The 14,959-nt window shown below is 45.6% G+C and overlaps 3 protein-coding genes across 3 annotated transcripts; 2 read left to right on the top strand and 1 right to left on the bottom strand.

Annotated features, from left to right (window-relative positions):
• Positions 1 to 920: 920 nt before the first annotated feature.
• On the top strand, positions 921 to 5,371 carry LOC100845462 (UDP-galactose/UDP-glucose transporter 2). Its single transcript, XM_003562133.4, has 6 exons — positions 921 to 1,340; positions 1,914 to 1,942; positions 2,064 to 2,265; positions 3,928 to 4,170; positions 4,280 to 4,381; positions 4,792 to 5,371. The coding sequence occupies exons 1-6, from the start codon at positions 1,212 to 1,214 to the stop codon at positions 5,185 to 5,187; spliced, it is 1,101 nt and encodes a 366-aa protein (XP_003562181.1). The 5' UTR covers positions 921 to 1,211; the 3' UTR covers positions 5,188 to 5,371.
• Positions 5,372 to 6,746: 1,375 nt separating this feature from the next.
• On the top strand, positions 6,747 to 10,795 carry LOC100821247 (cyclin-dependent kinase A-1). Its single transcript, XM_003558914.4, has 8 exons — positions 6,747 to 7,028; positions 7,160 to 7,344; positions 7,653 to 7,773; positions 9,472 to 9,645; positions 9,884 to 10,047; positions 10,139 to 10,226; positions 10,345 to 10,398; positions 10,487 to 10,795. The coding sequence occupies exons 1-8, from the start codon at positions 7,020 to 7,022 to the stop codon at positions 10,571 to 10,573; spliced, it is 882 nt and encodes a 293-aa protein (XP_003558962.1). The 5' UTR covers positions 6,747 to 7,019; the 3' UTR covers positions 10,574 to 10,795.
• Positions 10,796 to 11,071: 276 nt separating this feature from the next.
• On the bottom strand, positions 11,072 to 13,882 carry LOC100821859 (post-GPI attachment to proteins factor 3). Its single transcript, XM_003558916.4, has 5 exons — positions 13,425 to 13,882; positions 12,378 to 12,639; positions 12,076 to 12,275; positions 11,789 to 11,976; positions 11,072 to 11,606 (listed from the first exon to the last, which is right to left on the bottom strand). Exons 1-5 carry the CDS (start codon positions 13,532 to 13,534, stop codon positions 11,320 to 11,322), a joined length of 1,047 nt encoding a protein of 348 aa, XP_003558964.1. The 5' UTR covers positions 13,535 to 13,882; the 3' UTR covers positions 11,072 to 11,319.
• Between the last annotated feature and the right edge of the window lie 1,077 nt (positions 13,883 to 14,959).

Below are 14,959 nucleotides of genomic sequence, written 5' to 3'. Positions count from 1 at the left end.
TCCCATGCATGTCGAGTCATGGATCTTGGTAAGATTAACAAGGCAATGAACTCATCGTGGACACTTGGCATAGTTTGCATGCGAACGCACTCCAAAGGAAGCTCCTTAGTAAACGCATTCCTTTTGTCCACGATTCGGTCGAACCCAGATTGATTGTGCACTGAGCAACCGAGAGTTTACTTACTGGTGACAGCCAAAGCAATCTTCAATGGAGCGGATAAGTAAATTTGTTCCCGTGAGCGTCAACGAATTAACGAGAGGTAAAACAAAATCTTAATCTGCACAGTTTGGCACTAGTCCAAAATGGGTACTTATCTGTTTTTTTTCTTCTATTTCAGCAATCACCCACCTGATTCTGTATTATCTTAAAAAAAGGATTCCTGTAGTTCGAGATCATTTCGGATACTCTACGAGTCCGAGTTACATGCGAAGATACAAATTCGTTAGGGAGTGGCGGCTACCTTTGGGCTCCGAGTTACACGTGGCCAGAGAGGTAGTTCCGTCGGAGAGTGACGGCTACCTTTTGAGTAGGCTTACAAAAGACGCGCGGATGAGAGATAGAGAGTGGTTTCGATATCTATATATTTGAAAAAACAATTAGATACATGTAATGTTTCGATAACCTGGCCAGCAACGGGGCTCCCCTCCGCCCTGTCAACACCCCTGGCCTGGGTCCGGTCAGTCTTCCCCTCCGGTACCCGAGACGCCGCCATGCGCGCGCACGTTTTCCGTTTTTTCTTTTGCCCCCCTGCGTTATTTACCCCAAACCGCAACGACGAAACGGAAAGCACCGCCCGGCGCGGCGCCGTCGCCATCGCCATCGGCGCCCAACGAGACGACGAAGACGAGGAGGCAGTAAACGTACGCTGGATTGGACTAGTTCTAGCAGTAAATTAAGAGGGGGAAACTCATGAGAGTATTCAGGCCTTCGGGGCACTTCCTTCCTTCCTCGCCGTCTATACAAGGAAGCGTTTCAAAAGCCGCGTGCTCGCTACTTAAAGCCCGCGAGGGAGCTGCCTCGCGTCTCGTCTATACTTTCCTTCTTTCCTTCCTTCCTTCCGTCGCAGATTACCGCTTCTCGTCGTCTCGCCCACATCTTTCCCGGCCCTTCCCATCAATTCGAGATTCATCCTTTTCAAGGATCTTGAGAGAGAGATTAGTACCGGAGACCAATTCTCCGTTGGAATTCCCGGGCGAGAGAGTCAGAGAGCATGACCGGAGCGGAGGAGCAGGGGAGGAGGCTGTTCGGGGTGTCGCTGACGGACAGGCCCGTCTGGCAGCAGTTCCTCATCTGCTCCTCGGGCTTCTTCTTCGGCTACCTCGTCAATGGCATCTGCGAGGTTCGAAACCACTCCCCCCTTACTCCTCCTGATGTAATTCTGAAAAAATCTCGCACCCAAATTCGGCGACTCGGAGGCTTCGCAGCACTGCCGTTTTTTTTTTCTCGCTGAGAAAGAGTCAGCCGTACGGAACAGAATTGCGCCAGAATACCGCTTCTTTACTTTATTTTTGTCCCACCCCGCATTTTCTTCGTCGCGCATAGACTCGATCATACATGTAAGTTTGTTCAGTCAACAGTTTATTTTTTCTTATTCTTATGAGATTTCCTTCGATTTTTCCCCGTCGGCATGTACAATTCCCCGTACTCAAAAGGTAGCCGCAAACCTCTGGGGGAACTACCTCTCTCCGCATGTAACTCGGATTTCTAGAGTTTCCGAAACAAATTCGGACTCAACGGAACTATTTTTTAATAATAAATTCAGGTGGGGAGCCTCCTCCCGGATGATTACTAAAAAAACAATTTTTCCATACCAAAAGTAAAATAAAATTGATCAGACCAATCTTTGGACTGATTTTTATTTTCCCAATCACCTTCGGCGTGGCTAATTCCTATACCTTTTTCATGCCCCCAGGAATACGTCTACAACCGGCTCCAGTTCAGGTGACCTCGCTTCTCTTTTGTGGCGTCGATAACTGCCTTGAAATCGCCTACCTATTATGGCAATGATCATTTGGGGATTATTGAAAAAAAAAAGTTGTAGTAACAGTCTGTTGTGCTGCAGCTATGGGTGGTACTTCACCTTCGTGCAGGGGTTCGTGTACCTGGCCCTGATACGGCTGCAGGGGTTCACGGTCAAGCAGATGGTGAACCCGTGGCGCACCTACATTCGCCTCTCGGCCGTTCTCATGGGCTCCAATGGCCTCACAAAGGGCTCCCTCGCCTTCCTCAATTACCCCGCGCAGATCATGTTCAAATCCACCAAGGTTAATTGCCTTCTCTAAATTAAGCTAAACACTGTATTAGTTTCAGTTCTTGTATGTAACCCACCGAATTCAGGAATACTGACAAAGCGCTTACCGTTTTTGTGAGCCTGAACCAATTTTCTGTTTCTTCTTGTTTGTAGTATCAATGTAGGTACCTTTGTTTTAGTGCGGTATATGATGTTTGTTGTGGTAGGAAGAATCCAATATCGGAATCTGACGTTGGGACTGATGTTTGGTTAGGTGCCAAACTGTCTGGTTCAGTCAAGTATCATTCTGTTTTTTGGGGGGTTATGGGATAGTACATCTGTGGCTTAAATCATCGTCTATAGCCTAGCAGGATAACGTAGCTGATATGAATGCTTCTTTCCTTATAGTACTTGTTGATTGTTAAAAGGACATACAAACAAATAAAAGTTGATTTCGTCTCTGATGAAAATGAGTGTTTTTGTGCCAATAAGAGAGTTAATTTCATATTCAGTAAAACGGTTAATTTGTTGGTGATAATGTAAGCAATGTACAAGTACTAGTAGTATTGCTGCAAAGGGTCAGTAAGATTGAAGGAAAGTACAGTTGCTTGTAGCGCTTCCAAATCTCTTGAACCTAGGAACCCATGTGAATGCTTACTACTACCTCCCATGTTTTGAAGCTTCCATTTGGTAATTTGGTGTCAATTGGTGATTTGCTGATGAAATCCAGAATAAACTTGAGAAGAGCTGGTGTCACATGGTGTAGAATTTTGAGAAGGCAGGCCCAGCAGACCGAATCGAAGGCTTTTCGGAAGTCTAGTTTGAGAACTATTGTGGGGAGTTTGCATTTGAAGCAGAAACTCGGCAAATCCTCGACATATGCGAAATTTTCAGAGATATTTCTTTCAGGGATGAAACCCGACTAGTCACCGTCGACAAGCATAGGGATTAGCGGTTTTAGGCAATTTGTCAGTAGTTTTGCGCTGGCTTTCATGGGTCCGTCTTGAAGGGAGATCGGTCGAAAGGTATCCGGGGTTCTAACGCTTTCTTTCTTGGGTAGAAGGACAATGTGCGCACTGTTAATTCTCGTTAGGTCAGCGGAGCGGTTGAAAAAACTGGATAGGAAAGTCTTGATTATTGGTTTAACTATGCGCCATGATCTTTTGTAGAAACCTGGCCCAAAGCCGTCAGGGTCGGGGCTTGCATTCTGGTTGGCATAGTGAAAGGCATCGAAAATTTCCGAGTCGGTGGAAGGGGCATCAAACCTCCGAAGGCCTGCTGCGGTGGTGGGGTACATGTTTGCTAACTGGAAGGCCCAGGATGGGCTATGGTCTTGTCCCAAAAGCTAGGAGAAAAAGTCATGGATGATTTTTTGCTTATGATCATGATTTGAAAATTCGCAAGAAGGAATAGATGTCAAAACCATGCAAGTCATATGCTTGCAAACTTAGCTAGAACCGAGCATTGCACGGTTGTTTGGGTTGGTTCCGGTCCTCTGCCTGTGGTGGACGTGGTTCTCCAAGATAATATTGATTTGCCTTCATTAATAGAATCCCCTTTTACCTGCAAAAAAAATGCAGCAGTCCTTATTTATAGTACTATTGGCAAACATGCAGCTTCTTAACCTTTTGCCTTGATTAATACAGTCCCCTTTTTGAAACAAATGGACACATAACTCTTACACTTTGTCCTTCAGGTTTTGCCTGTGATGATAATGGGGGCATTTATCCCCGGTTTACGACGCAAATACCCATTCCATGAGTATGTATCTGCGGTGATGCTCGTCCTCGGCCTCATACTCTTCACGCTTGCGGATGCGCAGACATCGCCTAATTTCAGCATGGTTGGCGTGGCCATGGTCTCCAGTGCGCTCATCATGGACGCCTTCCTCGGCAACCTGCAGGAGGCCATCTTTAAGATGAACCCAGACACTACACAGGTACTCACATCAAATGCACAGTTTTGATGGCCTCTTGCTTGCTTCTGTCAGAATCAAATTGAGAGGAGCACCAACTGACACTGAATGCTTACTCTAATCTGGTGGTTAGATGGAGATGCTCTTCTGCTCAACTGTTGTTGGGTTACCTTTCCTTGCTGTGCCGATGGTGTTAACAGGGGAGCTAAGGACAGCATGGAATTCGTGTTCTCAGGTATACAGTCATGATCTCTTTTTCATTGAGTGCATCTCAAGTGGCGTATAAACATCTTACCATGGTTTTAAACTTTTAACCGTCAGATACTTTCAGAATGTGTGCGAAACAGATATGGTAGGAAAAGAATCAACAAAAGTGCACTTTTATGCATAGGACTAGCCTTTAGGACACCATCTTAAGTAGTAGTACACACCTTTGCAGAGATGAGAGAACAATACATCCCAACACTACATTCTTCATTCTGATGATCTTATTCTGACCTTAATGTCAGGAAAAGCATCCGATCCACTTGAAAGTTAAAAAGTGCTTCTAGCTAGTTAACTTGTTCTTACTACTTCTGCAATAAATAAATGAAAAGTTGTTTGCTGAAAACGAATTGAACTGACCCTGGCTGACTCACGATGCAGCATCTGTACGTGTACGCCGTGCTAGTGTTCGAGGCGATGGCGACGTTCGTGGGGCAGGTGTCGGTGCTGTCCCTCATCGCGCTCTTCGGCGCCGCGACGACGGCCATGGTGACGACGGCGAGGAAGGCGGTGACGCTGCTCCTGTCGTACCTGATATTCACGAAGCCCATGACGGAGCAGCACGTCACGGGGCTGCTGCTGATCACCATGGGGATCGTGCTAAGGCTCCTGCCGGAGAACAAGGAGAAGAAGGGCCCGGCCGCGCTCCGGCAGGCCAAGATGGCGGTGGCGTTGCCGCAGCGTGGCGGCGGCGAGGAGGATCGGCAGCGGCAGCAGTGGCGGGGAGACGATGATGTGGTAGAGGAGGAGGGGGAGGAGAAATCGCCGTTAGTATGATGGATGAACTGAACAGAACTGATGGAGTAATAACAAACCAAAGTGCTGTGCTGCAGGATAGGATACAAGAATAGTTACATACATTTTCTCTGTCTGTTGAGATCCTCCCTCTGCTACTAGTACTGTTTCTCAAACTTTGGTTTTATTTGTTGGTACCAGTACTGTTTTTGTTCCTCTGGCTTTCCATTTCAGTCGTTGACGTCCCAGAAACTCGTCGACCTTGTGTTCTCTGTGGAAACGGAAGTATTCCCTGTTATCTGGTACAGTAATAAAACTCGGTTCGAAGTAACAGGCCCCGGTGATTTGGTGGAAGAAACAAATCCGTCGCTGCTACTTATATGGGCTTCCAAAAGCATACCACCACCACTTTTGCGCCAAGCCCATGTACTACCAAGCCCACATAGGGCCCAATATCCATTTAAAACCACTTGCAACATGATCACGTTGGACCGGACGACAGCAGATTCACAATCACACGGAAGCAAGCGCATGATCCAGACACGTGCGTGCAGGATTTGTGCAGCAGCTGGGCTCCAGCGACCATGGAAACGGCCTGGCCAGAGTAGGTACGCACAGTTAAGCACCATCTCTTGTTTCTCAAACAAACAAAAAAAGAAGAAGTTATGCATCATCTCCGGCCATGGGGGAAGGACATGAATGTCAGTGGCAGCAGTGTGGCACGACCACACAAACTCATAGGTCCATTGCATGCCATGCCGACTTCACCCAGCAGCACATTGCCTGCTGGACTGGAGCCAAAGCAGAGTAGTAAATCGGAGGAGGAAGAGAAGACTTTTCGCCGTGCCCTCGTGTTGTTTGTTCTACGTCGCGTCGCGGGGCGCCGGGGCCAGGGCGCCAGGCCAAGCCAGCTTTTATGTGCGCCGCCTACCTGCATGCTCGAGATTTTTGCTCCCCCGCTTTGATGGGGCGGCACATGCATCTGCAGTCCATCTCCCTCCTTTTCATGCAGCCGCAGCACGAGAGAAACCTTTGATAACTGACCACGCCAACGAACCAACGTATGTATACGTGCATCCAGCGACCCGTATTGGTATCGTGCGACAGGCACTAGAACGGGAGTTTATGCTTAACAAAGACGTTAGTACTTTCCTTGTCCATTCTAATTTGGTCTCGCGTCGATTTCAGCTTTTCCATGACAAAGACGGCCTGTTTACGTGTGCTTTACAAAACTGGAAAGATAGTTTCGGCAATGTAATGTACAGACCGTTTGTCAAAGAAAAGTCAGAACGTAGAGGTTGTGCTTAGATCTGAGCCCCAACTCGCGCTGCCAAAAAATCAGACCAAATTCCGGCCCCAGCATTGTAATCGATCGAGTTCAACACAAGTCCGATACATACACGGTCAATAATGCAAAAACAAGTGATGTAGATTTGTATAAGATTTTATACAAATTCGTTTCGAAACGGAAAAAGCACCTGTAATCCAGCGATCTACAAGACGAAACAGGTCAAGATCAACCAAAAAGAAGAAACCCTAGTGCTACAACAAAACCCACGCGAAGATAAGACCGAGGAGAGACCACACGAGAAAAAAAGCCTCTTCAGTCAAACAGCAAACACGACTCCACAAGGCAGCAAAGCCAAAGATATACTACGAGGGCCAAGCCGAGCGAGCATCCCCAAGCCAACCGCGCGAACCCTCTCCTCCCTCCCCCCTCCCCCTCCCCTCAATGGCGGCAGTAGCAGCAGCCTTGCCCGCCGCTACGGCTTCCCCCCACCCCTCCTTCACCTGATCCCCTCTTCCGCTTCCTTCCCCTCCTCCTCTCCCTCCTCGTCTATTCATCCATTCCGCCGCCGCCGCATTGGACGCCAATGGAGCAGGTAAGCGACGCCGCACGAGCGATCTGGGTTCGATCGATCCGGGCACCACCGTTTCGGCCCTTCGATTCCAACTTTTCTGGGGTCCTGCTCTCAACCGTGTGGTATGTGCTCGTGCTCGTGTGTTTGTGCAGTACGAGAAGGTGGAGAAGATCGGGGAGGGCACGTACGGGGTGGTGTACAAGGCGCGGGACAAGGCCACCAACGAGACGATCGCGCTCAAGAAGATCCGCCTCGAGCAGGAGGACGAGGGCGTCCCCTCCACCGCCATCCGCGAGATCTCGCTCCTCAAGGAGATGCAGCACGGCAACATCGTCAAGTGAGACTCTCTCCCCTCCCTGTTATTACGCCATTGACTTTTGCTGATTGCGCACTCCGGGTTCATGGCTGTATATTGTTGATCGGCCGTAGTACTAATTATAGCTTTGATGGATGGATTGATTGGTCGTTCATTCATTGCCGGTTACTGTTGCTTTTATGCAACAGTAACCACAGTGCTAACTAGGCCGGATTTAGAACCGGTTGATGCTGCCATGTAGTAAATCCAGCAGTGTTTTTATTACATTGCTGGTGAGATGGTTTTGCAATGTTGTTGCTACGCTGAGAAGCTCTACTCTTTGCTTGCAGGCTGCATGATGTTGTCCACAGCGAGAAGCGCATATATCTTGTCTTTGAGTACCTGGATCTGGACCTCAAGAAGTTCATGGATTCTTGCCCAGAGTTTGCCAAGAACCCCACTTTGATTAAGGTGAGCCATGTGAAACCGTAATGTGTGTGACTGTGACTTCCTACTACTGCTTTCCTTATATAGCTAGTTAGTTAGAGCTTGAAGCATTCACTTGATCCTTTCTTTATCGATGATTCTGTGTCTGTCGTTCAAATCGGTAGTGTTAACTGTTAAAAAGAATTTCTGACAGAACTATGTGCGTATGGAGCAGCATAAGTCATGTAACTAAGGCGTAGCTCTTGCCGCTTGGTTGTGGGCTTGTAGTGGACTGCAGTGTTAGTCCAGTGCTTTCTCTTTTCTCATAGAAGTATTTTAGCTCTCATATGTTGTACAATGATTCAAGGCAAGACAGGGGAGGAACCCACATTGCATCCCATGCCTCCATTTATGTTGTAGTATCACATGTCTGCTTCCGTCACTGTTTTATATGGTAGGAGGAAAGTGCTCGTTTTCTCATTCACTAGGGCCACACTTAGCGTAAACCAGTATGCACGGTTGGGGAAAGTACATATGTTTGCATTGCTCTGTGCACTTATTCATTTTTGAACTTGTTGCACTGTATGCAACACTTGGCTTAAACCAGTATGCACAGTTGGGGAAAAGTACTCATGTGTGCATTGACCCCTGCTCTTATTACTTTTAACTTGTTGTAGTGTATGCAAGTGATATTTAGGATATATGCACATGTGCTGTTTGCACATATATGTACGATTACCCTAGAGATATATGGACTTAGATTGCTGTTGTATGATTAGAATTTTCATAGTCTTGGACTAGATAAATTCCTGTGGCAATATAGTTTAAAAAGACCGCTTAGTCTTAATACAGTCACCAAGCTCTAGTGTTTTCTTCTATAATGTAAGGTTTTCGGCCCAGTTTTCCTTATAAACCAGGCCATTCTGTATTTGGTTCTTTATTTTGTATCTATATGAAACTGCAGGAACACCCTGCTCTCTGATGAGGTTCGTCAAAAATAATAATAATGATAATAGATGACTCTCAGTGACATGAAAATGCTATAAGAAAGAGTTGATCTGTATGGTTTTTTAAGATTGCCCTGGGCTCTACTGAACACCATAGCTGGCCAAGACTATCTCAAATAAATAGACGCACTTTACATCCCACTTTGCTCTACAGTCTATCCTAAAGCTGTAAATAAAACATGTCTTCACTGTTACTGTTGGCTTTGTTGCTATAAATGATCGGCAGTGTGGCACCACCACCATCACCCCAGTACTGTATGATCCCCTTGTAGGCCCTATCCCCATGTGAGCACCTTTGTGTCATGCTTGTCATATTTGTGTGACTTGTTACTGCACATAGAACTGGCATTTCCTTTCAGTAATTTCTGTCATAACTACCACTTCTGACAGCCATGGTTTGGGGGTTGGGCCTTCGGTCAAAGAGGTTAGTAGTGCAATCTTTTGCAGGTCATGTTAGAGTTTACTTATGCTAAGAGTCATGTTAGAGTTTACTTGCAATATGAGTTGTGGCAACGCGTATTTGGATAAACTGAATTCTTTAGGTAAACATGAAGTTCATGAAACATTATGATTACGTTATTGAGTGGTTTTTTTTACAGAGAATAATGAGTGTAACACGATTGGAAGGGTTTCATCCTATGTTGCTGTTCTTATGTTTTCATTCCTAGCATATTTGTGTCTGACTCTGAAAATGCATTAGCTTCTTGTGGTTGTGACTCTTTTCTTCTTTCTACAGTCGTATCTCTATCAGATTCTCCGCGGCGTTGCTTATTGTCATTCTCACAGAGTTCTTCATCGAGATTTGAAACCTCAGAATTTATTGATAGATCGGCGTACTAATGCACTGAAGCTTGCAGACTTTGGTTTAGCCAGGGCATTTGGAATTCCTGTTCGTACATTTACTCATGAGGTACTTTTCTTCCATCATATACTCATTTAAAACCCCCTTGAAAACTGTCCTGGTAGTGAACATGTCACCTTTTGGTAAGATCTTTATCATAAATTAGTAGAGAGTATTTAGTATTTCCAATTTTTTTTATCTCGTATATACATGTGATTTCGTGTCCACACAAGCTTAACCTTCTTTTCTCTATCCAATACCATGGCCTATCAACTCACAAGGCTTGTCTATGGGAAGTATTTTTCAGGTAGTAACATTATGGTACAGAGCACCAGAAATTCTTCTTGGAGCAAGGCAGTATTCCACACCAGTTGACGTGTGGTCAGTGGGCTGTATCTTTGCAGAAATGGTGAACCAGAAGCCACTGTTCCCTGGAGATTCTGAGATTGATGAATTATTTAAGATATTCAGGTTCAATTCTTGCCCTGATTTCAAATCTTCTAAGTGCACCTTTTGCCAACTTTATCTGATTTCTTTGTTGCATCCTGGTTATTCATTGAAGGGTACTCGGCACTCCAAATGAACAAACCTGGCCAGGTGTGAGCTCCTTACCTGACTACAAGTCCGCTTTCCCCAGGTGGCAGGCTGAGGTGCGAGACAATACTTGGTACTTTTTGTTAGGCATGTGTGGCCAGTACGTGTTTCTAAGGGCCTGTATATCAATCATGTCCCTGATATTCCTTGTTTGGAATCTCCACTAATCTCCAGGACCTTGCCACTATCGTCCCCAATCTTGAACCTGTCGGCTTGGACCTTCTCTCCGTAAGTCAAACAGACACCCATCTATGATCACGGACATGACACTACGTAATGTAACTGCATTGAATCCTTCGTTTGTTTTCACTGGCAGAAAATGCTTCGGTTTGAGCCAAACAAGAGGATCACAGCTAGGCAAGCTCTTGAGCACGACTACTTCAAGGACATGGAGATGGTATAACGAGCTTGCTATGTGTCTGACATTGTATTGGCATATTTATGAGCTGAGTTGCTCATTTCATTCCTTTTGTGAACGCTCTGCCTTCCTTTTTGGCATTTTTGCATTCAACTGGATATTTAAGATCTGGTGTGTTCGAGGTGTATTAAGGAATGCTAAATAGATTACCATCTTGGTCTCTATTTTGTTCAGAGTAAATATTTCTATGTGTCCTTTACTCCTTTATGGCTTTCTTATTGAAACATCCACTAGTAACTCCACCTTTTCAGTTAAGCATTCACTATTTACTCACTTCTTCAGTTTTAACTAATTGGTCGTTCATTGTCTACACATGGGCTTTTACCACATCAGGCAAAAATATGAATAATGTATTTATTCAATCCATGTAATGAACCCGCAAAGCCTTGCTTAACATCTCTAAGCAACCAAAAGCATCAGGAGCAGAAGATCATGTTACGATAACTCCATATCCACAGAGCATCAACTGTTAAACAAATTCCATAGAGCATCAAAACGGCCAGTACAGATGAATTAGATAAACACAAAACTATCAAATATTCAATTGGCTTATAATTGAGATATGAGAGAATACAAGAGGCTATTTTAGTTTCAAACCATGTAAACCTCCTGAGCTGAGGCAAAAAGTAGCATGGAAAAAACAGTAGTAATTCACAGACGAGATCACCTAAATTTACATGGAAAAACTCATCTTCACCACCCCCAGGCGGTATTGACTCTAGCGAAGCTCACTATCGTTTCTTCTTCATGATAGCTGCTGTGCGCATCTCGGCATCTTCCTTAGCAAAGCTCCACCAAATGTACGACAAGGGGATCGCCATGGCAAGGCAGGTTGCATGACCATCTACATATCCCCATCGTGGAGGCACATCATAGGCTTCAAGGAATACTGAGAGGACACCCCCAATAGCAACAAACATGATCTTCAGGCGTGAAGTGTGCCTTGTGATGGCAGACCATAACGCCCAAAGGAGGAGCTGAGCAATGCTAATGACAGTACAAACCTTTGTGTTCAGTCCTGCCGAGTTTAGAAATAGACAAGATTATCACTAAGTGTTTAATTTCCAGGGCTACCTCTACGAAATACCAATATCAGAATTTTAGCAGCGCAGTTAGCTTTTCCCAGACTATAATCATTCAGAATCGGAATATGTTAATTCTGAACTTTGAAACTGTAATAAACTAGCTTCCAAGTGTTACCTTTGTTAAGATCATAGAAGTTGAGGTACAAAATGTGGGTTGTCACAAAAGCGAGAATTGGAGCTGCGACCATCACTCTAGAAGCTTCATCCCTTAAATTCGCAGTTCGCAGTATGGCCAAGATGAGGGAGTACCCAAGGAAGGCAGCAGATGATGAAAAATATAGCTTCTCTGTCCATTCGGTATCACTGTAATAGATAATAACTGGATTAAATAATTGCCAACAAGCAGCAAACAACTTATCTGAAAAGTGAAAAACTGTTCTGAATTTAGTGGACTGAACCTACCAACTGTGATATATGGCACTCCAGAACCACGAATTCATGGCCAATAGGCCGTAAATGTGCCATAATCCAGTATATTCATAATACGTCTCATGAGTTTCAGGCCTAAGAGGTAGCTTGTAAGAAAGCATGAGGAAAAATGATAGCCATCCATTAAATTGCACAAGAAGAGTCAGAGCTGATAGAGCAGCAGATAAAGGTTCCTGAAAATGAAAGAGACAAAAAAAAAATCAACTCTAGTAGTTGAGGCATAGAAACTGCAGCTAAACTGAAATGTGCTTCCACTAACATGGAGCTACAGCTACCTGAAACACAGAAGCACGTTTGAGAGGCCATTTGCCGTGATACTTAACCGGCCCTAGCCTAAGCTCTTCCCTTTCCTTTTCTCTTTCCATCATACAATGGTATCGGCATTCGCTGTTGCAGTTCCATTCCTTCCATTGCAAGTACAATGGCTCGTGCGCATACCATGATTTGTCAGCAGGCTGATCATCAGTCGGAACCACGCAGTGCTTGACAGAATGCTCTTTGAGCAAGCCGGTCCTCTGACATTCTTCAACGCAAGATCTGGTAAAAGAAAGGAAACACATGAGTAACTAACTAGCATGTTGGTTGGTTGCTAGTCAAGTCATCAGGCAAATGATTCCCCAAAAAGGAAGTCAGCATCCCAAATTTGTACGACGGAACAATCAGCATATCTTAACAAGGCTAATAGTAGTGAGAAAAAAAATACGGTACGGAGTTCTCTCCCGAGCTTCATTGTCATTTTTCCTGAATTTTGTCAAATATCACAAAATTCGAGATCTGAACATCGCGTAGCAATATTCCTCCACAGAGTAACAGGTACAGATTCAACCATTCAACAAAAGCAGTACGGCACACAGCTTTTCCAGGTCCAATACTCGGAATCTTAAGCTTGAGATCTTGAACCCACAACCGTCATATATCCAACAGTAAACGCATCACTTAAATTGCCCCCGATGGTTTATCCTACTACTCCTCTCTCCAGCTTCCAGACCCCCACATGACCCAACCAAACAATCACACACTGAGCAAATAAATCCAGCTCCAATTAGGCAACCAGTTCAAGTTCCAGTTCCCCAGAAATTTCACTGTACCAATGCTAATCAATCAATGATTATTTCCTAGTACTAGTACGTACTCCTACTAAAAACCGAGAAGAGCTGAACTCCGCACGGACCTATTGCACGACGCAATCGCCATCTGAGAAACCAAGCCAGACCTCACGCAAGAGGAGCACGGAACCGCCCCCCAACCAACTAACAGAGAGGGGAAAAACGGTTGGAATCTCCACGGGAGGAAACAAACCAACCAACCAACCAACCACTGACCTGTAGACCGGATCGGCGTCGCCCGCGGAGGCGTCCGCCGCGGCGGCAACGGTCACGAAGCAGAGAAGCGGCAGAATCAGCAACAACAACCCCCTCCAGCCGCGCCCCATCCCCTCTGGCCCGCGCTTCCAGGAATCCAAATTGGGGTTCTCGGGCGTTGGGGTGAACTCAAGTAAACTCCAGCAGCAGCACCTAGCGGGAGAGCAGGGGCAGCAGCAGCGGGAGGAAGAGATCCATCCAACGCAGATGCCCTGCTGCAAGGGGAGACTCGAAGGCCACCGGGATGGGATTGAATCGATTGATTGACGCGGCGGGGGAGGAAGATTGATTATACAGAGCAGAATTGTTGTGTGCTCCGGCTCCTCCCTCCGCGTGTTCGGGGGGGAGCAAATCGACACGGGGGACGATGAGGCGATGGCAACAGCGGGCAGTCTCCCAGCCCCCAGCTTGCCTTCCCGATTTTATTATTTTGGCTTACGAACGAACGTGCGTGCGCTTGGTTGTCAGGGTTTTTTCTGTTTGTTTGTTGGCCACGAGACCCGCGCTGCGAATAAACAAACAGCGGTTTGCACGGCACAGCTGACAATTCTCACGGAACATGGATCGGGATGTGGAACACCTCCTGTTTTGTTGTATTCGCATACGTCTCCTTCCTGCGCCTTCTTCGAAAGATATTGTGTACTCGTCCCGTCCCATATTGAATGTCGAAATGTAAATACTTTTTATATATACATCATTCATATTTTGATAAATTTGAGACGGGACAGAGGGAATAGTTTGTAGCCGGCTTTGTTTTTGATGACCGGAGGTGGAGCTGATCAGCCGTGCCAATTAGTACTCCCTCCGTTTCATAATTCTTGTCGAAATATTACATATATATAGACAGTTTTTAGGAATAGATATATTCATTTTTGGACAAATTTGAGACAAAAATTGTGGAATAGATGTAGTACTTAGCAGAAGTCAAATCAAACCTTACTACGATCGGATTTGATTGTGCTGAAATTTTCATATAATTTGAAATTTCACGGAATCAATAGGCAAAAAGAGCGCAAACACAAAGTAGCAGGAAGAGACGAGAGAACGAAAGGACCGATGTGTGATATCAGAAACCTAGGGGTTCCATGTGCAAAGACAACAACAGACCAAGTGACTTTCGGTGATTTATCTCCGTTTTTATATTATAGCCCCAGCGCATCCATCCATCCATCGCCCGTGAGCCGAGCGCACGACGCTCCACGACGTGGGGAGAGAGTACGCGAGACCGGCAGCCGTCCAGCGCACCGGTAAGCCACGCCCAACCGTCCGATGATATCCCACTGATTGTTGCCCGATTAAAGAAACCGGCGATGTTGGTAGACCGTAGACAGACCCTGACACGTTAGCCGTTGACGCAGCTTTTGGCAAGCACCAATGACGATTAAGGTGAGCTATTATATCTTATGTCTATAACTGTTAACATGAACTTAATTACCCTGACATAAACTACACTGAAAAGAGCTTTGCATGTCAATGTCGATGGGTCAGGGTACACT

This window comes from Brachypodium distachyon, chromosome 1, assembly GCF_000005505.3.
Source record: "Brachypodium distachyon strain Bd21 chromosome 1, Brachypodium_distachyon_v3.0, whole genome shotgun sequence".
Classification (NCBI taxonomy): domain Eukaryota; kingdom Viridiplantae; phylum Streptophyta; class Magnoliopsida; order Poales; family Poaceae; genus Brachypodium; species Brachypodium distachyon.
Note: the sequence above shows the minus strand (reverse complement) of the source record. Positions and strands in the feature narration are given on the sequence as shown.